The sequence below is a fragment of the Amborella trichopoda genome, chromosome 5, assembly GCF_054954075.1.
Source record: "Amborella trichopoda isolate Santa Cruz 75 chromosome 5, AtrichopodaSantaCruz75HAP2 v2.0, whole genome shotgun sequence".
NCBI classification, from domain to species: domain Eukaryota; kingdom Viridiplantae; phylum Streptophyta; class Magnoliopsida; order Amborellales; family Amborellaceae; genus Amborella; species Amborella trichopoda.
This window is the reverse complement of record NC_142340.1, coordinates 46,323,339-46,345,326: the sequence shown is the minus strand read 5'-3', so window position 1 is coordinate 46,345,326 and position 21,988 is coordinate 46,323,339. Positions and strand designations below refer to the sequence as shown.

Here is a 21,988-nt window from a genome sequence, read left to right as displayed (position 1 = left end):
CTTACCTTTCTTATATACATTAACTATAATATACACTTTTTATAATCAACCTTACATACAATATATATTTTTGATGACACTCCTATTAACATTCAAGATGATGTGAGAGAGAGCAGCTGGAGTTTGAATATTAAATTTTGGAAACCAGCACTTGGATCTTCAAGTACGCGTTGCTTGATCAACAAGCACAAAATAACAACATAACATAGCAGGCTCAAGCAATGATAGATCAATAAACCTTAAAAACAGACGGCAAGAACACAGCATTATTGAACAACAAAAGAGTAGTTGATTGCAAGAATTGACAACACTCTGTCTTCGCTAGAGAGAGAACAATCAAGATAAAGAACTCAAATCTTCGCTACCGAGAAAAACAATCAAGACAAAGAGCAATAGCAAAACAACATAAGATATCATGTTAGAGTCTCAGGATTCTTTGAAGAGAACTCTATATGTCTATTAACTTATGAATATACAAACTTGTTTATAAATAGACAAATAACATATGATTAAAATAAAAATAAAACAACCACATAAAACATACCCATTCTATAAAATACAAAATAATACCGTGACCATTCTTATATACACCTCCTATATTAACAATGTACACCATTTACATTTTGCTTTAACACGAATCAGTTTCCTCATGCCTCTCTCTAGAAGGCTCGAAGTTTCTCCCTTCTCCCTGTGAAGTTATGCTGTTCAGGGGGTGGGAAACTAATCTTTTGGCCCACCACTCAATTTTAAATTCTCGTTCACACAGTTCAACTCATCGGAATTGAAACGCAGGGAAAAGCGAGGAAAAGAAGAGAGAGAGATGATTTTTTAGTGATAGAGAGAGTGGATTTTGTTTATCATCTACGCCATTGAAGACGAGAAGTGACCTTACTGAAAAAGCTTCGTACCCCTTTTTCTCTCTCTAACTCCAACCCATACCCTTCCAGAGCAACCTCCATTACCTGCCTCTATTGCGTCTCCCTTCCTTTTGCCCAAACCCAAAGACACCCACCGTTCCTCTCTCTAACAACTCTTTCATGGCCTCCCTTTCAAGTTACCACCCTTTCTGGTTCACTCCAAACGATACCCATATTGTCTTTCATGGCCATAACTCCCCCAAAACCAGTTTAAAAGTGGTTCTCTCTCTGAGCCTAGATGGCCTTAATTCCAGAGTGAGAAACTCGGTTACTCGATTAAAACCCACTTCTTCGTTCTATCGAAAAGCTCTGGTAATGGGGTCTGCAGGCCATGGTAGCGTCCCATTTAGGGCTGTTACAGTTGCTGCAACAACTGCTGAGAAACCCAAGAAAAAGTATCCTGGTGAAGCTAAGGGTTTTGTTGAGGAAATGAGGTTTGTAGCCATGAGGCTTCACACCAGAGATGTTGCAAAAGAAGGGGAAAAAGAACCAGACGCCCAACCAATTGGAAAGTGGGAGCCAACCATTGATGGGTATCTGAAATTTTTGGTGGATAATAAGCTCGTGTATGATACTCTAGAGAGAATCGTTCGAAAGGCATCTTTTCCTGAATGTAAGCACAATTTTCACCTTGTAATTTACTCTTTTTCTTTCTGATTATTTTTTAATATTTCACTTCATCATTTAGCCTGAAAATTGGGTTTTTCTTTTTCTCCACCAATTTATTATGCAGGTAAATAGGTTTTCAGTTTTGGTGTATTTGAGGCAAATAATATATTATAAACAGGAGAAATTGGAGTGGTTATTTATTGTTTTTCCATGATAATAGCAATTGGAGAGTTCCCCACGTCATGCTTGTTTGTCAATTATTAGATAGAACACTTTGTTTATATCCAATTAGATTGTGTGTATGAAATCAATACCTGGACTTAGGCATTGAGAAAATTTCTTTTGGCATGTAAGTTTATGTTTTATCCAGAGCACATGATTGTTCTATTTTACATTTCATTATACTGCAAATCAGATTCCATGGGGCTTCTGTCTTTTCTGTATAATTTGGAGTAGAGCCCATGAATTATGCACAATAACGATATATCAGTATCAGTGGTTTAAAAGAAAGCCCGGGGTGGCAGGGGGCCAATACCCTGAATAGCAGAATATTGGGAATCGGCCAGACTGTACATGCCAATGGCGTCTATGAAGTCTAATGATAAGAAGTATACACCGTTCTTATCAAAATAGGGGCTGGAGTATTACGTATAAGAGAAAACCAGTGCCTGCTTATGGTGATGGAAGTAGTCTCTACTCATTTTGTCCTGGTAAATAAACTAGTGTAAACTAAAGTTAACCACATTGCTTCTTAGTAGGGAATAGGTGCTACCAGTAACATTCTCCTTAAGGAAGATAAATTTAGCTAAAGTTATAGTTTGTAAAATCGTCCTGCATCTATTCGTTTGTAAAGTTCCACATTGAAATTGGTTCTTTTCAATCTGATGTAATGTGCATGTGCTCTACAAAACCATATCTAGTTTCCTTGTAAGATGAAGATGACTTTTGATGTGTACTTCATTGTTATTATTTAACAATTTCCCAACAGGGGGTGGCTCGATTTAGGGTGCTCGTTTGCTAGCTTTGTCTTATTCATAGTTACCCAATTTATAGTGTTGCCACGAATTGGTGAAGCAGTTTTCAAGTTCATTGGCGGTATCAACCTTGATTTGATTGTGATTTAATGCATACAATCCCGTGGAGTCTTATTATAAGGATGATATGGTGTCATCTTATACATACCTTTTGTGATATATGCATGAGATCATGTCATCAAATGCCATTTGATATGTACCTGTCCTGATAGTTATTAGAGAAACAGAGTGTAGATGTACCAGACATTTAGATCAAAACAATGATATAGGTGATTTGGTAGAAGCATAGAATTGTATAGGATTCTTGGAGGGATTGTTTTCTCATGATTTTCTTGTGGTTATGTCTTTGATTGGACAAATATTAGATGAGGCTCAGAAGGGCCTCCCTTAAATCTATGCAGTAAGCGTGTGATTAAGAAGATTGCAAGCGAAGTTGGTGAATGATTTGAAATGGATTTATTTTGATCACTTTGAAGTTTGAACAGAAATAATGATTGCAAAACAATAGAATTTCAAACCAAAAGAAAAAATGAAGATTATTAGCTTGGCCTGGTAAGGATCCTACTATGATTGAAGGATGCTGAATGCTCAAGAATTGGGCATCAAATGGTAGAATCATGGACACACAATTTATAAATAAAAAATAAATAGGCTTTGTTCAATTGATTTTGTTCTAAAAATCTTTTAAAGAAAAGAGATTTATGTAAATTGTTACCTATGCTGACAATTTAAATTGTAAATTAAAGGCACTTGGGCATGTGCTAATACCCTATGCATGGTCATCACATGCTGACCACATGGCTTCGGCCAGCCTAGGTGTGCATGGATGATTTGCTTGCCAAGGTGGCTGCATTAGATGAGCCTATGTGGCTGGGTAATTCCACCCTGCTCATGGGAGGAAATATAGTCCATGAACAGGATGAATTTGATTTCCAGCCACTTGAAGGAGGGAAAAGGATTGGGCCTTTAAGTGTTATATAAAATCTCTGATGTGGGCGCATAGCACATTGGACCCCCCAATGCTTCACATCACATCCCGCCTAACCTTGAACCTGTATATGCATGTGCCCAACCATTATGCCCACAATTCCAAATTCTTTCCAATAAAAATCCTTTAAAAATTGGTCATCAATCCTCATAGTTGATGGCTCTATAACGCCATATAATCTTTGCTTCAGTTTGCATCAATAACTTAACATTTGTTCCTTCATTCATTTCATTTATGTGTATGCACACATGTTTGGCATGTAGTTATTGTATTCATGTACAAATGTATGTGTGCACATATATTTTCTTGGTGATGTTTAAAGCAGTTGTGGCTTGCTATATGCTAGTGCTTGTTATCGGTTGAGCTAGAACATGTAACTTTAGATTCACGACAAAATTTTGAATTAGTCTAGATAAGGGCCTGGGCTTGATAGGTTAAGATCTTGACATTGCTACCTACATTCTAGAATTGAACCCTGCTACAGAAATACCCAAAAAGGAAAACATTGGATCAATTGATGAGAAATATACGTTGTGGAACCATGGCATGGAGAAACAATTGGCTACATGTAAATTGAGTTAACAATAGTAAAAACGTATGTCGAAAACAAAATCCAATATTTGGGTGAATACTGTGGAGAATGTGCTTTTGAAGTGGGAGGAAAGTTCAAATTCTAGTATCAATAAAAAAAAAGGAGGTGTTCACTGATGTTATGTGATGCAGGAAGGGAAGTGGGAAATTGTATTTACATTTTTCCCAAATGTCAAACAAATAAAAATCAGCAATAATGGAGAAAAAAATGGATGTGAATCAGGCGAAGAGAAGAACTCTCTTCTTTCATGAAATCAAATTCATTTCCAAATAACATAAGCCTTCCAAAATGTGACATTAACCTTTTATAAGTCTATGAAACACTAAAATTAACTTGAGATCCGAGAAACATTTAAGACTATACCCATAAACAATATTAAAATTTCAGAAATACCCCTGTTAATAGTAATGCATGAACAAAACCCTAAGACTATACCCATGAACAATAATAAAATTTCAGAAATACCCCTGTTAATAGTAATGCATGAACAAAACCCATGAACAGTTATATGAATATTACCGGTGAACAACACCTATGAATACTAACCAGTGAATAGTAAATAAAAAATATTAAAAACAATCTAGAATCTCTAGAAAAACTTAAAAACCTTAGAAATAGACCCTAAAACTAAAATTAAAATATACATCTTTTGAAATTAACTAAATATTACAAATAAGAATAATTTTTCCCTCCATCATTATCTTTTGGTTGGAAAAAACTCATCCTCGAGTTTTGAAGTGTGTTATTACGAATCCTCCTTTAGATGCAAGGTCTCTCTCAACCCAAATATTGCGTATTAACATTGGGTTTGATCCTGAGACCTGTGGGCTATGGGCGTGATTAAAATAGCTTCGGACGAATTACTGAAGGTTTTGGCACAATCAACTATACTAGTGTGCAACTATGGGGTGAAATCTTCAAATTGGAAATAGGAAAAAAATCAGCCCCACCATTGGTGAGAGAAAAGTGCTCTTTACAGTGGCTGGCCCCAATTGCTTCCTCTTAGACCTGTTCACCACTACTACTATCCACATCATTACCATCATTGCCACCATCATCGTCACCTATAACTTGCTATTTATCATAGATATGATCTCCAAGCTCTTTGTTTTCACCATCAAAGATGGATCATCTAGTTATTTATCTAAATCAGGACAACTATCAAAGATTCACTTGGTTCTTTATCAATAGGATCACCTAGTTCTTGATCTAAAATAGGACAACTATCAAAGATAGAATCACTTGGTTCTTTATCAATAGGATCACCTAGTTCTTGATCTAAAATAGGACAACTATCGAAGATAGCATCACTTGGTTCTTTATCAAAAATAGGACCACTATCAAAGATAGGATTGTTATCAAAGATAGGGCCATCCGCTGATTCAAAGAATATTGAATCCGATTGAACATTGGATACTTTTTATTTTTCTACAATATTATGCTCCTGAAATGCCGTCGCATATCGTACCCATCTGTCAATCCGTTCCATTTAGACTCAGACTTTGATTCACGCCATTCTCTATAAAAACCCTCATGATTCAGATCTATCTCTGTAGCTTCCTCTTCATTTATGGCACTCTGTTGCTGGTCTCGCTTGCGCAAAAGCTGTGTAAACCTCTCTATTAAGTTTTTGATTTCCTTGTGCAATTGATTCAGATTCGCATCCCTATGGTTAAGACCTCCATGACCAGCCATCGCAATCTCAAGCCGTCTTCAAACCGAGATCTGCTACCATATGTAGGAAGGAAATGTGGGAATTATATCCACTTTTTTCATCAATCTCAAAAAAGTAAAAATCAACAATAATGTAGAAAAAACATGGCTGTAAATCAAGCGAAAAGAGGAACTCTCTTCTTTCATGAAATAAAATTCATTCCCTAATAACATAAGCCTTCCAAAATGTGACATCAACTTTTTATGTTTGAGAAGCCCTAAAATTAACTTGAGATAGGAGCAAACATTTAAGACTCTAAACAAGTTGAATTTTGACAAGTGCTCCCTTGGCAACTTGGGACCCTCCGGAGTAGGTCTCTTTCGCTCCACCATTGGTCAGATCTTGCAAGCTTATTCTTGCCCCATAGGCTTTGTGAATTCAACTCTAGCTGAAGCCAGTGCCCTTTTAGAAGGCCTCCATAGATTTCAAACCACCTGGGGGCCCACCCTGGTGGTGGAAGGAGACTCCAAAAATGTCATCTTGTTGGCATCAAGAGTCTCCTCTTGGGTCGTGGCGTCTAGGCGACATATTCGATGACATAGCCCACTTGACTCAGGATATCTCAATCTCTTGGCGCCATACTTATTGGAAGCTAACTCCGATGCTGACTAGCTTGCTCGTGAGGGAGCTAATTCTAACGCCCTGGTGGGGTCTTAGATTTTTGCAGTGCTACGCTACCTTCCAACTATTTTGAGTTGTAATTTCGTTTGTTTCTCTTGTACCCTTTGGGGTTGTATAGGGTGCCCTTTATGAGGGGCTCCATTTTGTGTACATTTTTTACTCAGTAATACAATTATTGTCAGCATTTCTTAAAAAAAATAACAATACTGAAATTCCAAAAATACCCCTGTAAAGAGTAATACATGAAGAGTAACTGTGAACATTACCTATGAACAGTACCTATTAATAGTAACCAGTGAATAGTAAATAAAACTGTAAAAAAATCCGAGAATCCCAAAAAAACTTAAAAACCTTAGAAATAGACCCTAAAACTAAAATTAAAAGGTACATCTTTTGAAATTAAACAAATATTAAATACAAGAGTAATTTTGCCCTACATCAATATGTTGTAGTGCAACTTTATTCTCTAGGGTTAGATGATTCTTATGCAACATGTCACTTTACACACTTGAGAGGTGGCATGGATTGCAACAGCAGCTAAATAATGTTGGGCTAAACTCCCTTTCAGATAAAACGACAGGTGCACCACCAATATTCGTTGAATTTGTGTATTCTTAAGAATCACTCGAAGTTGAGTATCCCTCGTAAATATTTGAACTCTTATGCTTTAGTTATTATGATGGAAAATGGAGAGAGAGGGACTAGGAAATGAGTAAAGGTGAATGTTGAAATTTAGGAATGATTTTTGACAGGCAGTGTGATAGCAGAAAATGTATTATGCAAGTTTTCTTGGATGGAATTTGTCCTTGTAAGGGTAGAAGGTGGATTGAGATTGGCAGCATGGTCGGTTTTGATTTAGATCTATGCAGGTATGTTATGAAGGAAGACTTTATGTAATATATACTGTTGAATTGTGATAGTATTGAGAGATGTATGACGACCGATTTACTTGGCATGTGCGAGCACAATAACAAATGGAAAACTAACTTGGACATTTTTACAAGGATTTTGTCCCTTTTTTTTCCATTTTTTTCACTTGGTAGTTTAGTTAAGTGGCATCGATACTTCATTTTTAGTTAAGTGGCATTGATGCTTCATTGCAGAGTTGGAGTGATTGCCAAGGACTAGCTTATTAATAATGAGTTGGGCTAATTTCTCAAAATTATTGATAAGAGATTCTGATAGAAGTTCTAACTGTGCTTATATCCACCAGGTCATTGGTTCAAATATCTATAGTTCTCATTTTGGTGAATTCTAAATATAGTTGCTTTAATAAATGGGGGAATTTATGTTAGCACTTAGCACCAATCAGAAGAGTTGCAATCTGGACTTCTTTAAAAAAATTTTATTGCCAGATGCTGAGTTCAGGCACACTGGTTTGGAAAGATCAGAGAAGCTGGCGAAAGATTTGGAATGGTTCAGGGAGCAGGGTCATACCATTCCAGAACCATCTTCTCCTGGTTCTTCTTATACTGCATATCTAGAAGAACTATCAGAAAAGGACCCTCAAGCATTTATTTGCCACTTTTACAATGTATATTTTGCGCACACAGCTGGTGGACGAATGATTGGGAAAAAGGTACATTTGTTGTTTGAAGCTCATTTGCTTCCTGTTATTGTTGGCTTTCATATAAACTGTATTCAATGATTCTGTACTCTGGGTTTATCAAATGGTGGCCCTTAAGTTCATTGAAATTGGAAAAATTCCAACATTATTGGATTTTGGAGAAATATCATAGCAATTTGTGAGATAAACTTGTGCTCTTTGGAAAAGCGTTGTTGTGTAAGTGTACGTAAACTCATATGTTATCTTTGAAATAAAAGAAAGGAGAAGAAATTGTATACCATGATTAAAAGCACAATGGAAGTGTCGACTGTTAGATCTGTCTTTTAAGCCATGCTCTTGTTGATTGTCCATGGAATGTACTAGCAATTTCAAGAGGTTTGCAACTCTGAGATTGTAGGCTTCAACCCAGCTTCCAAGAGATCAGAAAGGAAGGGGTTCAAATAGCAGGGTATAATTAAAATATAAGAGATCTTAGAATGCAATAGAGATCTTTGTTTTCCTTTCTGGATCCATTCAGTTGACAAAGGGAGAGTTCTTTCTTTTTTCCTTATGAGATGCACAAGTGCGTGTATGTGTGCATGCGCGCTCTCCCTCACATGAGAGACAGAGAGAGATGGCTTTTTGGTCATTTTTATGAAGTTGAAACGATTCATCCCTTCAAGAGAGAGAGAGAGAGAGATGGCTTTTTGGTCATTTTTATGAAGTTAACATGATTCATCCCTTCAAGATAATAACCGTAATCTTGGATTTTCCTGTAATAAAACCATGAAATGTTGATGTCTTGGAAATGTGAAAAAGTAAAGAAGAGATAAAACTATAGGAGGGGATTTTAGTCAGCCAACAGTTCTCTTCTAGCTCCATTCATGAGAATCTGATTTAGAAGTCATCACATTTTGTATTAAATCATTGAAATTAACAATGTCATTGGTAAAATTGACAAATAATAAGGAGACATTCTCACTCGAAGGAAAACTCTACTTGTTTTCGCTTCTTTTGGTTGTTTCACATATTCTTTTGCAACATTGATGTAAAACTTCTTTATATTTTTCCATTTCTCTGAGAAATAGGACCAATTTTAAGTTGCTTTATTGCTGCAGGTTGCTGAGAAGATATTAAACAAGAAGGAACTGGAATTCTATAAGTATGATGGAGAACTTTCTCAGCTGTTGCAGAATGTGAGAGATAAGCTTAACAAAGTAGCAGAGGTAACTAACCCAAAATCTTTCATTTTAACTATTGATAGAAGCAATGGCCCTTCGATTTTTATTTGAATGTCGTTTTTTTCCCTAAAAATATTGTGCGGCCTCTATTCTAGCATAATGTAAACAATGCATTCCTTTATTTTCATCCAATACTTGTTCCCAATTGATCCGGTTCTCATCACTGTGATCTTTTCTCTTGGTTCTAATGTAGAGTTGGTCAAGGAAAGAGAAGAACCGTTGCTTGGAGGAAACCGAGAAGTCCTTCAAATACTCAGGAGAGATCCTCCGCTTAATCATATCCTGATCTATGGAATTCAATATTTATCGATGAATCGGATGCTGCAATTCATGTTTCCTCAGTGATATTTCGGTTGCTTTTCTTTCAATCTTCAGCAAAAACAACATGAAACTTGTGTGCTTTTTTCTTCATTTTCTTTTGATGTAAACATGTTACTTTGAAGTTGTATATATATATGGAAAGGTGATTTATATATTAAGGCTTTGTTTTTGTGAAATTTAATGTAAACAAAGCCATTTTTAAGTGCATGTGTATAAGGGTTGAATCCCATCTACCCTATTTAGCAAATTAAATGATTCCTATGCAAGGAGGTGATGAAGATTAGGAAACGGGCTTGGGTCTAGACGGTAGAGGCTTGGTTTTCATAGCCCAATGTCTCAAGTTCCATTCCTATGTAACCTAGTCCCAAAAAAAAAGAAAAAGGAGGAGGTGATGAAGATTGACCTGCTGCATGTTTTACTCTTATGAAGAAAATGACTCAAATCTGTTTTCCAAATTTGTACTTTTGGTGCATTTCAATTGAAACTCAAATTGTAATCTAGATTTATTTGGTTAGGTAGTCATAGTTCATTAAGATTTAACTCCTTTTTAGCAGGCTTAGATTTTTGTTTTTATTTTGTTTTATTAACTCAGCCATTGCTTTATTGGTATTGGTTTTATCGTTGATTGCTTGCACAGTGAATGAAATTTCTTTACTTGAAAAAATTTTGACCAGTTAGGACTAGAAATAATTTTGTTTTTGAAGGACTTTTTGGATCTCCATTTTTTTGGCTCCATTTCTAGGACCAAAACCAAATTTATACTTATGTTTTGGTTTATCAATATATTGCTAAAATTGCTACTGAGGATACGATGGCCTGGATGTTTCATTATTTTCATGGTGAAATTAGCCTCTTATTTTGTTTTTTCTTAAAATAAAATTTTGTGCCCAGTTTATTAATAAAATAACGAGCTGGAAAATTTCAAAATACCAATAAGAAGAGATAAGGAAAATTTTCAAAATACCAATAAGAGATAAATTATTTAACATTATATCATTTGCAACTATTTCAAGTCAAGGTCATGAATTTTCTTATCAGTATTTTAAAGTTATATCTTAAGACCTTCGCTCTCTCATGGATAATTTAATAAATTTCCTAAATAAAGTAAAGGTGATAAATTGTGCACTTACTCCTTCGAGTGAAAGAGCTAATTAAAGGATATTTTTCTGTTTTAAAATTTGAGATTCATTAAGGCTCACTATATGTTTTATTATTATTTATTTATTTATTTATTATTATTATTTTTAAGAATAAAAAATGGATATTGATTTTATGACCTTATTTCTTAAGGTACATTTATAGGGCATTTGAATTTTTTTTCTTTTTTGAGGTGGGTCCTTAAGTTGAGCCATTGAAGAGGTTACTTGTCCAAAAATTTGGCTCGTGAAAGAGCTCCTAGATTGGATTTTGTTCGAGGGAGTGAAAAGAAGAAAGAAGCATAGAAGCTTTGACTTCTATTTGATCAACGTCTAGTTCTTTGTTTTTTTTCTTGACTACTGTTTATGAACACTTATATACATGAACATGTTTCACCAGGTCATGGCTGTAACTCGTCGGAAAAATCAGTCGCGGCACCGAAAACTCTGATAAATCTGTCATTTCGGCTTCATGGTAAAACCCAATAGTTGTAGGACCCCAAGTTTTGAGGATGTAACCTCTTAAACCTCCATTTTTACACACTCTTGAAAAAAAAAAAAAGATGTCTCGAGATTGAATAGAGATTGATCAATTTTTTGACGTTGAGATCGAATTGTTAGAAAGCTTAAAAATCAATTATTATTATTTTTAAATAATCAGTGGTTGTGAGGTGGTTCCCAAAAATTTAAGATTGTAAAAATTTCTCAAATATGTCATTTGAATGAGGGAATAGGTATGTAATAAGGATTGCATTAATAGAAGGTCTGGAGGTAAACCTACCAAGAAAACCAAACTGAAATTAAGGAACATTGTTTGTGTTTGGTATCAACGGCCAAGATTTCATGCAATAGAGTTCAAAACTCCAATCAAAATCCTGACCGCCCATCCATAACAAATGGATGGAGGGGGATCTATCATCCATTCTTTTTCCAGCTAGAAAACGGATTTGCTCACGAATGAAAACAAATATTTTTGGTGGATCTCATAATGCTCTCGCAGGATCACAGTGTAAATTTGTTCCTTCACTCTACGGAGCAGTGGTTGAAAATCATTCGATTCGGATCCGGGAATTGCAAATCCTGAAAAGAGCTTGGGCAATTTCAGTGCCCCTTTGGGATTGTAGATGCTATTTTTTTACCATTTTTTACGGTATCTGAATTACTGAGGGTTCTAGGACCCATAGATTAAAAAAAGAAAAAGAGAAAAATATTTTTCTAGTCAATCATTCAAACTAAGAAACAACATAGTAGGATTGATTAAGGACCATCTAATTTTTGATGTCCCATCTAAATGTGTGAAAAATAAAAACCTATTTTTGTTTATTTTCTAGAGGAATTTTTGGAGAGTCTCAAGATGAAATATTTAATATTCTGCCCTTTTGCAACTCTCTAACTCAAGACCATGGTTTAATGGGTATTTACAAATTAATTTAAAAGATATAGGTGGAGTGTTGAATTGTTCAATTTTTCATCTCTTATATTTTATTGGATGAGTTTTCATATTTTCTACACAGGAAATCTTAAACCGAACCCAAACGTTTTTTTAATGTTTTTTGTATAGTATACTCCCGCGGGTGTATGTTATACATGCTATTTGATGGGCCGTTAGCCCATCTTACCATCACCCGTTTTTCCAATTTTATAAATTCGCAGATAATGGACAAAAATCCATGATATGCCACGTGTCGTTCCTAATTTTAAAAGATAAAATTAGGCCCTTTCACTCGTTTACAGGATTCGGGTCTGAGAAGGAATTCGAATTTTGGTTGGTAGAGAGAGAGATAGTTAGAGAGAGAAAACACAATTGTGAAGAGATGTCTGCTGCTTCTCTCTCTACAACGGGGCATTATCTGCAACCCCAAGTAAGCAGATTTCAAGGTTTGAAGAGTAAGAGAGCATCTTTATGTCCTAATCTCGTGACTTCACCAAGGTACTTCCTTTTAGCATTTCTCACTATATGTTTGATTTTTCTCTCATTTTTTTGGGTTTTTCCTTTTTTCTTATATTGATTTTGTTCTGAATTTGATGGCGATATAGGTTTATAATACATCTTATTATTATTATTATCATGAGCTGAATTGGTGGGGTTTTCCCTATTGTATATTGGTTTTTCTTCGTTTCTTTTGAAAATTTGGCTAGTCATTTTAATTGGGTTGCTGAAATTTAATGGCGAACTCGTGTAATTGTTGGAAAAAGCCTTTTTAATGCCCAAAAAAACCCATGTCTTATTGAAAGAAATAGGCAAAATTGTGTTGAAGTGGGAAGAATTTGGTTTTACCTCCCGACTAATAAGGTTTATTGAATTGTTTTTTCCCCTTTATTGGTAGTGGAAAACTGTTGAAATCCCAAGTCATAATTTCTGTTCAGAATTGAGTTATAGGTTTTTATTTTCTGGACTTCTTGTTTGTTCTTGGGTGGAATTTTCATGCTGTGGTTTTCCTTTTTTTAGTGATGGCCTCATCAATTGTTGCATCTTTTCCTTTTCGTATGCTGAGGTTTATGCTCTAATTTTGTGACATCAGTTGTTCCCTTTATTTACCCTTAAGAAGCCTTTTTGTATTTGAAGGTCTTGTCTTTCCAATGGATATACATTGATCTGAACTTCTCTTGGAAATGTTGCAAATAGTTTTCAGAGTGCATAATGATTTCCGACAAAAGAAAACTATTATAGGAAAATATTCTTTTTTGCAATTATAAAGTTTTAATTGTTTTCGTGTTCTAACAATAGTTATAACGGTATGTATTTATTGTTAAAACAATTTTAACGACGGCTTGTTTTAACGTTTTTTTTTGTTTGATGGGGTTTTCAACATCATCAGAGCAGTGGGCGTATTTTGTAAATATATCTTATGTATGGTAGCATAAGCTGAAATGCGTGAAAATTTGGAAATTGGGATGTCTTGGTTTAATTGATTGTTTTACTATGGATTGAAAAAGAAGGATGAGAAGGTCATGAGAAATGTTAGCTTATGCAATGGTATATATATTCTTTTATATTGGCCATCAGGCTCATGGGATTATAAAGGTCATCATTCATGCTGACCATAGACTGAAGTTTTGGTTACTGATGTTGCTTTGAAACTTTCAGGAGATTTACTGTTAGGGCATCTGCACGTGTTGACAAATTCTCAAAAAGTGATATTATTGTTTCTCCTTCAATTCTGTCTGCTAATTTTTCAAAGTTGGGAGAGCAGGTATGGTTATCGTTTTCATTTATGTTTTTACTAAGCAGGTTGTGGAAATACTTCTTGTAAAACTCTAGTCATGCTTTCAGTCGAGGGTGGGCATGTTTGTTAATAGAGAAATGTAGCAAGTCATTGATGTATTTCTTACTCCCTTCATTCTAAAGTTCAATACATTTAAATGATACGTAATTTCTACAACCCTTAAATGGGGAAATCTTAGAATTAGTGTACATGATTGATATTGAAAAAAAAAGTAGGTTTCTAGCATATTTCTTCTGTAATACAAGAGATGATAATCCAAAAACAGAAAAGAAAACATCTTTTGATGAATAGGAATATACATCAAACAAACTGTCCCAAAAGAATGAGGTTGAATAATATTAGAGACTTCAGAAAGAAAATAAATTATTCATTGCTCTATGGTATCACAGGCACAGTCAGTGTGGAATATTAAGAATAAAAAAAGGCGGGGAAGATTGGCACTGGCCCCTTCTGCTTCTCTTAATACTTCAAAATCTGGTAGTAAAATATCCCAATTCCATGGATGTGACTATAATAACAACAATTGCTCTTCCCTATCATGCAATCTATACGAAGAAAAATCAGGCTTATAATGAGAATATAGGCCTGATTACAAAGAGGTCATTCTAATTTTGACATAAATTGACAGTTGAATGCGTTCTTAGGTAGGTTTCAGTGATGTATAGTCACTGAAGAAGGTCTTTTGCTAACTTTCTTTAGAATTCTCTTTGCCTTTATGGGGAGAGTTTTAGTCTTACCTAGAGTACTGAAGTCTATAAGAATCCCAACATTTGAGTATTTTGTGGATACTAGAAGATATTGTGTGTACTAGAAGTATGCTATTGACATCAAGTAATGGCAATTGACAAAACAAATATGTTCTTAGATACTTTTCTAGTAATACAACACCCTTGTGGAGCCAGTAATTGTTGTCATTACCTTAGTTCTCTCATTTTCCCTCAAATCCTTATACTTATGGAAGAAAAAACTCACACTGATAGGTTATCTTTTCATCCGAAGAACGTTAATGCAGTTTCCCAGTGGCTTGCTTTTGAAAATGATAAGGCCACCAAATGAGTGTACTGGCATCTCTTCTTGGAGGATATTCAAGATCTTGCACTTTTTCTCATGGGCTGATGTCAATTGATTATCAGATGGCTTCTCTATGAAAAAACATGCATACATGCATGCTTGCATACATTTATACATATGCAGTACATGCCTTCATATGCTTGGTTTGTATAAATGTAGTACATGCCTTCATATGCTTGGTTTTGATAGTTACTCATATATATCTATTTTTTTGAACTATCAACATCTTAGGTTAAAGCTGTGGAGTTGGCAGGATGCGATTGGATTCATGTCGATGTCATGGATGGACGTTTTGTACCTAATATTACTATTGGACCCCTTGTAGTAGACGCATTGCGTCCTGTGACTGATTTGCCACTGGATGTCCACTTGGTACATTTTGATCTCGCTTCTTTTCATTTCTTTTCTTTCTTCTGTAGATTTTCCCTTAATAATTAATCAATCACTCGTCTTAAAAACAGTCAAGCTTTTAATTGTGCTTTTCTTGGTATCCAATTTATACCTGAAAGAATGTGGAATTTGTCATAGTGAATTATGCAGCCATAAATCTCTTCTGGTTTTGAAAAATTCTGATGAGAGAGCATACTATAATCCTCACAATCTTTACATATTCATAGTTACTACCCAATGTAATGAAGGATGGCAATGGATACTCACTGGATGGTGACAAACCCACTGTTCTGTGGTTTTCTATTATCCATGGGGTTATCGTATACTTTATTATTTTTGTTGCTCATGTTAGATTTAATTTCAATAGATGATCGTTGAGCCTGATCAACGTGTTCCAGACTTCATAAAGGCTGGGGCAGATATCGTGAGTGTCCATTGTGAGCAATCATCCACTATTCATTTGCATCGGACAGTTAATCAGGTAATGTTGTTAATCAGTTTCAATCATACATATTTTTATTTTATTTGAGTATTGTTTAGTGTTGAACCAATTGCAATTCCCTGATTGGCTGATAGCTAGAAGTCTAGACAATGATACTTTTCTTATGTTTAGGTTACTGATGAGAAGATATTTAAAATTTTTAAATATGGATATTAGAAGTTATGGTATGGATAAATTTGAGAATGAAGTGTGTGCACCATTTGCAGCCAGGGGTTACCATAATGGGTTTTGGAAATTCTTTGTAAGAAGGAATAATAGACTTTGGAATGATTTTTGCTAAGAGGCTGTTACCAAAGTCGTGAATCTGGATTCTGTTTTCGCCATTTTATTGGTCCTAATCCTAAACAAGTAATTTGTTTTTCATATCAATGAAGACAAATGGCCTTTCTTATCAGTATAAAAATGTCAAAAGTTTAATCATCCTTTTCTTTGAGAATATGTATTAGAATAGTGAGTGTCCAAGTTCTTGTGGATTTAGACTGAAATCCAGGGTTTAATAACTCAATTATGGATGCCAGACTACAGACATATTTGGTTTTTGGCCAAGGGAAAAGCACATGAGTTTCTGCTAATACTTAGAAATGTGGCCAGAGAAAATATGGGTCCTGTTCACTACTTTTTTCTTTGTGCATAATCACTCTTGGAATTTAATTTCTTAATTTCCATACCAATGGGAAAAGGAAATAGAATAAATTATTCATAAACTGAATTTTTTTTAGGAATCTTTTGTAAACGAATAAGCGACATAATTATTATGCATCCATAATTACTAGCTTTCAGTAATTTTATGTTATATTTCTGCATATCTTAACGGTACTCTTAATTTACATGTGATGCTTGGAAAGCTTTCTCAGGATGCACTATTCTTGTATAAACAAAATGATTTCTGAACCATGTCCATTTGTTTTTACGCATTCTGAATATTGGTGACATCCGTTTTTCTTGGTTGCAAACTAACAAGTTTTCTGGTATATTGTGTATTTGCGAAACCCTTCTTATCTTATTTCCTTTAGTTTGTTTTCTTTTTTTGATACAGGTTAAAAGTCTTGGAGCGAAAGTTGGAGTAGTCCTGAACCCTGCAACTCCCTTAACTGCTATAGAATATGTTCTTGATGGTAAGGCGAGTTTTATGCCAAGTCTATTTAGGAGTTCACATTGAGATATGATGACTAGAACCCTATATTTGTACTGAAATTTTTTTATCTAACCATGTGCCAGTTCTCATGTGACCATTGGTTTTAAGTTTGAAATTGTACTTGTGAGTATTCGACAATGAACTGTTCTTGTTGATGTCATAACCAAATGAAAATAGTTGCACTTATTCAATCAATTTTTGATAGATTCAGAATGAATTTCTGCCTCCAAATATTTTCATCACCACATAGAAGCCGCTAACCACTCCTTTTGTAACTTAATGCACCTGCATACATTCTTCAATCCAGTTGCATGCATCGACAGGAGCATGTTTATGTTCATTTAAAGTTGTTATCAGAACTTTATGCATACATATTCTATATTATTTTCTTTTTGCTCTTCATGGATGCTGTTTAGCTTGATATATCATTTTACTGGTTTATGCCTTCTGTGTGGAACAGTGGTAGACTTGGTGTTAATCATGTCAGTAAATCCCGGTTTCGGTGGACAGAGCTTTATTGAGAGTCAAGTAAAGAAAATTTCAGACTTGAGACGATTATGTGCAGAGAAGGTAACTGGTTAAAGGATTATTGCATGGTTCGTAATGGGAAGCCACTAAGTGGTGGTTTGAGCTTTTGGAGAATTTCCCATATTAATATGCCTTATCAAATGCACATCGAGGTGATACGCTAAATATACAGGGTGTAAATCCATGGATTGAAGTTGATGGTGGAGTCGGTCCATCAAATGCCTACAAGGTGATCTCTCTCTCTCTCTCTCTCTCTCTCTCATTTACGTATACGCACACAGACAAGTTAGTCCATTTCCCAGTACTATCTTAACTTGACAGTAATTTCTATGATGGCAGGTCATTGAGGCTGGAGCAAATGCCTTGGTGGCAGGTTCTGCTGTATTTGGTGCCAAAGATTATGCTGCAGGCATGATATACATACCTCTACCGTGACAAAGTTTAAGTCATGTTTATTAGAGTATATTGACTTGTATCTGTTTCAGCATTAAAAGGAAAAGAGTGATTATGAAAATTAGCCCCCCAAAAAAATAGGGAAACATTTATTCTTTTGAATTTCTGGATGGTGACCTTTCCCCCGTTTTTGCAGCTATTAAAGGCATCAAGACAAGTAAGAGGCCAGTGGCTGTCCCAGCATGAACTATGAAGAGTTTGTATGTATTGGTTATGTCGCATAATTCATTCCCAGGTATGTCAATGCAACTGTATACAAGGTCCTTCAAAGAAGAAGAAGAAAAAGAAAAAAGAAAGAAAAGTAAAACACAAAGAAAAGGTTTTTTCTCCATAAATGCTCCAAATCTATTGTCACCCAAAAATCAAATTTGGCCCATACATTTGAACAGATGGCGGTCTAAGGGATTTGAGTTTTTTCCATGTCTTGTTTGGAGGCATCCTTCAAACATATAAAAAACCGTTGTTGATGGGGAGAACCATTTCTTGGTCCTTCCTATTGGAGCACCAATAGTTTTCTCACTAATTAATGGTTAAGCTCTCTATATGTTTTCACAGACATTTTATATGTGTTTGTATACAATTCAACCATTTGATCTCTATCTCTAGACACATTCAATCAATCGGATGACTGAGAGTGATCTAGGAGCAATGTCATAGATTGATGCCAACCATGTCTTTAAGGTCATAATTAATGCAGGTTATTGGTGTCAGCTCACTTCTAGCTGTCTAATCAAAGATGAAATGGTTGTGGTTCTTCCAACATAAAACATAATGTGTGTGGAGATACTTACAAAGCTTCCGTTATATATATATATATATATATATATATATATATATATATAGAAAGGAAAATTGTTTCATGCAGGCTGAACCGCATTTCTACAAATGCGGTCCAGAGGTATAAAGCATCCATTTTGAAGATGATGCAAATAGGCGGTCCATCTAAAAACAATTGTAAAATGTTTTCTTAATATAATTATTATTTTTAGTTTTCAATTTTTTTATTTTTTATTTTTGTTTTTTCATATTCATGATCTCCATGTTAAAGGTTATATAGTCTCTAAAACTTAGGATCAAAATGTATTTAAAAAATATTCTTATTGCCAAGCTCGCATTTGTACAATATGCAGGCTGGCTGCGTAGAAACCGTGTCCATAGAGATATGTATACAATGAGAACATTTAGTTTTGATACAAGGGGGTCACAAACCTCATTGGCTGTTAGATTGAGGATGTGTCGCTGTTTGAACACAGTCTAAAATGAAATTTCTCAAATATTGTGATACACTTTTATTTTTTGGATTTCTAATGGCTAAAAGTGATTGCCATACAAAAAATAAATGGGTTTATATTATAGAATCCATGTATATGATCATAGATCCATACAACAATACCCAAGCACTCAATGATTTTAATATTTCTATTCAACACGCATGCACTACTTCATGAATCCAAACGTGTTTATATGCACTACTTTCATGGATTGTTGTCAATTTGATGAGAATTAACTTGGTGGTTTTTTAGTGCAGATCCAAATCTTATGAGATCAGTTGGGACCTGAAGGGATGAGCTATTTGCATTAGTTTACAGAAGTTCTTACTCCAATAATTATTTAAATAATAAGATCTGAAGATATCTTTTTGTAAATGATTTGTATCATTTTACCATAAAGATATTAATCAAGCCTTGATGGTTTTGTTTGGTTAAGTGTCTTAGTTTTTCTCCTCTATTTTGTTCCACCCATATGGAATTCGATCTGTGTGATTCTTCACATGAATGGCAATTTTAGTGGTTGTTCAGATTAAATTCACTGAAATCCCTTTGCATAGAGCCCCCAAAAGTTATCCTTCAATGCAATGTTATACCATTTTATTTCAGTTGTTGACATGTGTCAATATATGAGGACATTTTAAGTGGTACAAAAAGTTCAAAATGGCTTGTGGGTGGGCTTGAACTTTGAAGGTAGAGGTATGTTCTATAGGGGAATTTGTGTTACTTGTCGATGTGTTCACACTTTAAACACATGTTAATACTATATGTGGTGTATGAATTTTTAAAAGAAAAAGATCATATGAATAAGATGTTAATCTAAGGTGCATATTAAAATCCCATAGAAAGGATTGTGTTGGCACTGGAAAACCCTTCAATTGTTCATCTCAATACTTAAGATAAGGTTTTGATGATGATAATGAAAGGTATAAATAAATTTTTAGGCAAGCTCAAGGGTTTTCCAGCATAAAAATCGCATCTCGAAGTGTGCTTTACTTTGATACACCCAATTCAAAAGGAAAAGTATATAAAGAGATCATTTACTTTTAGGGATTGTATACAATGAAATCATTTATCTTTGGTACAAGGATGCAACAATTACTTCCAGCTTATGTGTGTTATAAAATTCGAAAAATTTTGTTTTGAGCTTTGAGCTTGATCAATGGAATAAATGCAACCATCCAATTTCACATTTAATGGTCAAAATTAATTGTGATCATCTTGTACCAAAGGTAAATGGTCTTATTGTATATATTTTTTTATTTTTAATACAAGAAGGTCATATTTATTCTTGTATATTAGATTTTAAATTGGGTGATTAAAATATGTCACACCCAAAGCCATCAAATTTGACATCTAACGGCTGGTAGAAATAATGATTCTTGTAACAAAAGTAAATAGCCTCATGGTGTACATTCACATTTCAAAATAGCTCACATATAGCCTAGAACTTGGAACATCACATGTCGCGGGGGGGGGGTGGATCTTATCTTACAAGCAATAAGAAAAGTATATAAAAGTTTGTATCATTTATTGAAAATAGTACTTGTAGAGATATACCTTTCCATACTAACCCTTTATACTATAGTACTAAACACTTTTAGACACACCAAAGCATGGCAATATCCAATAGCTGGAGGTTATTATGACCCTTTTGCAAGATAAAGGTTCTCATTTTATAATTTCATTAAGTTATCAAGAAAGGATTGGGCTGCCTTGTTCAATTGTTCACACCAGCCGGTTCTTTTGGTTAGTTTAGTTCAACGAAAAAACTAGATTTGACAGAAATCCGACCAAAACTAATTTCGGATTGGTTTTAGATGGTTAGACTGGTTGGTTTTGATAAATTGAACTGGCTAAATAATGTTAGACTTTTTATGTAACATATTTCTATGTTTTGAACTATAATTCTTTTTTTTTGTTTTTTCTTAAAATCTGATCCTACCGATTTGATAGTGGTCGAACAATTTTAAATGGGCCAGACCCTAATTAGTTCGGGAATCCTAATATCACTCTTTGTTTAAAATTATGTTTATCTATAAGAAAAATAGTTTATTTCCCCTGTTCAATAAATCTAAATTTTCCCTTATAAATAAATGTAATTCATTTTTTCGACTAAAAGATGCGTCACATGGTCAAGTTATGATTCGGCCACTAAGATGGCGATTCACACATGAAAGATGGTATCTACCATGGAAAATCTTGGCCGTCCATTTCTGCACAGTAGTGTAGTACGTACGATTTCTGCAAGTCCGCACGATTTCTGCAAAGTAGTGTGGGTCGGTGCTGACTCATCAGTGGCCACATGTCTATATCCCCGTCCACTCATTCTAACTATTTATAAGATTAGAAATTCACTTTTTTTTATGTGAATGTTGAGGTCGAGGCCATCAATTTGAGGATTTAAATTCACTTTTTTTTTTTTTTTTTTTTAATGAATCTTGAGGTCGAGACGATCAATTTGAAGATTTTCCAATAAACTTCTCTAGGAAGTTTTATAGGTGATCGTTACTTGGACGTTGATACTTTACATATGCTTATGGGAGATTCGAAAAAGCATAGAATGGTATTTAATTTTTCATACAAAGTAGTCACAATTAATCTTGATGTAAAATTAGGTGTATGCATTTATTCTATTGATAAATATCAAATTTTAAAATAAATTTTTTTGAACTATATGACACGTTCAAACTAT

At 34.5% G+C, this 21,988-nt stretch overlaps 2 protein-coding genes across 6 annotated transcripts; both read left to right on the top strand.

The window, feature by feature from the left end:
• Positions 1 to 630: 630 nt before the first annotated feature.
• LOC18431901 (heme oxygenase 1, chloroplastic) lies at positions 631 to 9,759 on the top strand. 2 transcript variants are annotated; one of them, XM_006842014.4, is made up of 4 exons: positions 631 to 1,530; positions 7,831 to 8,054; positions 9,140 to 9,247; positions 9,456 to 9,759. In XM_006842014.4, exons 1-4 carry the CDS (start codon positions 1,038 to 1,040, stop codon positions 9,546 to 9,548), a joined length of 918 nt encoding a protein of 305 aa, XP_006842077.1. In that variant the 5' UTR covers positions 631 to 1,037; the 3' UTR covers positions 9,549 to 9,759. The 2 variants fall into 2 exon arrangements, 1 of the variants encoding a protein (XP_006842077.1); XR_016056571.1 differs by lacking the exon at positions 7,831 to 8,054.
• Positions 9,760 to 12,458: 2,699 nt separating this feature from the next.
• On the top strand, positions 12,459 to 19,731 carry RPE (D-ribulose-5-phosphate-3-epimerase). Of its 4 annotated transcripts, none has more exons than XM_006842015.4 (10): positions 12,459 to 12,649; positions 13,808 to 13,913; positions 15,249 to 15,389; positions 15,775 to 15,888; positions 16,946 to 17,024; positions 17,505 to 17,614; positions 17,745 to 17,801; positions 17,912 to 17,981; positions 18,162 to 18,260; positions 19,554 to 19,731. In XM_006842015.4, the coding sequence occupies exons 1-9, from the start codon at positions 12,534 to 12,536 to the stop codon at positions 18,209 to 18,211; spliced, it is 843 nt and encodes a 280-aa protein (XP_006842078.1). In that variant the 5' UTR covers positions 12,459 to 12,533; the 3' UTR covers positions 18,212 to 18,260; positions 19,554 to 19,731. The 4 variants fall into 4 exon arrangements, with proteins under 4 accessions (XP_006842078.1, XP_011622481.1, XP_020521562.1 ...); XM_011624179.3 differs by having other exon boundaries at positions 19,549 to 19,731; XM_020665903.2 differs by lacking the exon at positions 15,775 to 15,888.
• Positions 19,732 to 21,988: the final 2,257 nt, after the last annotated feature.

Bases quoted from the DNA above. Each gene is read 5' to 3' on its own strand.
- RPE (XM_006842015.4), top strand. From the start codon at position 12,534: ATGTCTGCTGCTTCTCTCTCTACAACGGGGCATTATCTGCAACCCCAA. The intron at 12,650-13,807 runs GTACTTCCTTTT...TGAAACTTTCAG, and splicing joins AATCTCGTGACTTCACCAAG to GAGATTTACTGTTAGGGCAT. The intron at 15,390-15,774 runs GTACATTTTGAT...TAATTTCAATAG, and splicing joins TGCCACTGGATGTCCACTTG to ATGATCGTTGAGCCTGATCA.
- LOC18431901 (XM_006842014.4), top strand. From the start codon at position 1,038: ATGGCCTCCCTTTCAAGTTACCACCCTTTCTGGTTCACTCCAAACGAT. The intron at 1,531-7,830 runs GTAAGCACAATT...TTTTATTGCCAG, and splicing joins AAAGGCATCTTTTCCTGAAT to ATGCTGAGTTCAGGCACACT. The intron at 9,248-9,455 runs GTAACTAACCCA...GTTCTAATGTAG, and splicing joins AGCTTAACAAAGTAGCAGAG to AGTTGGTCAAGGAAAGAGAA.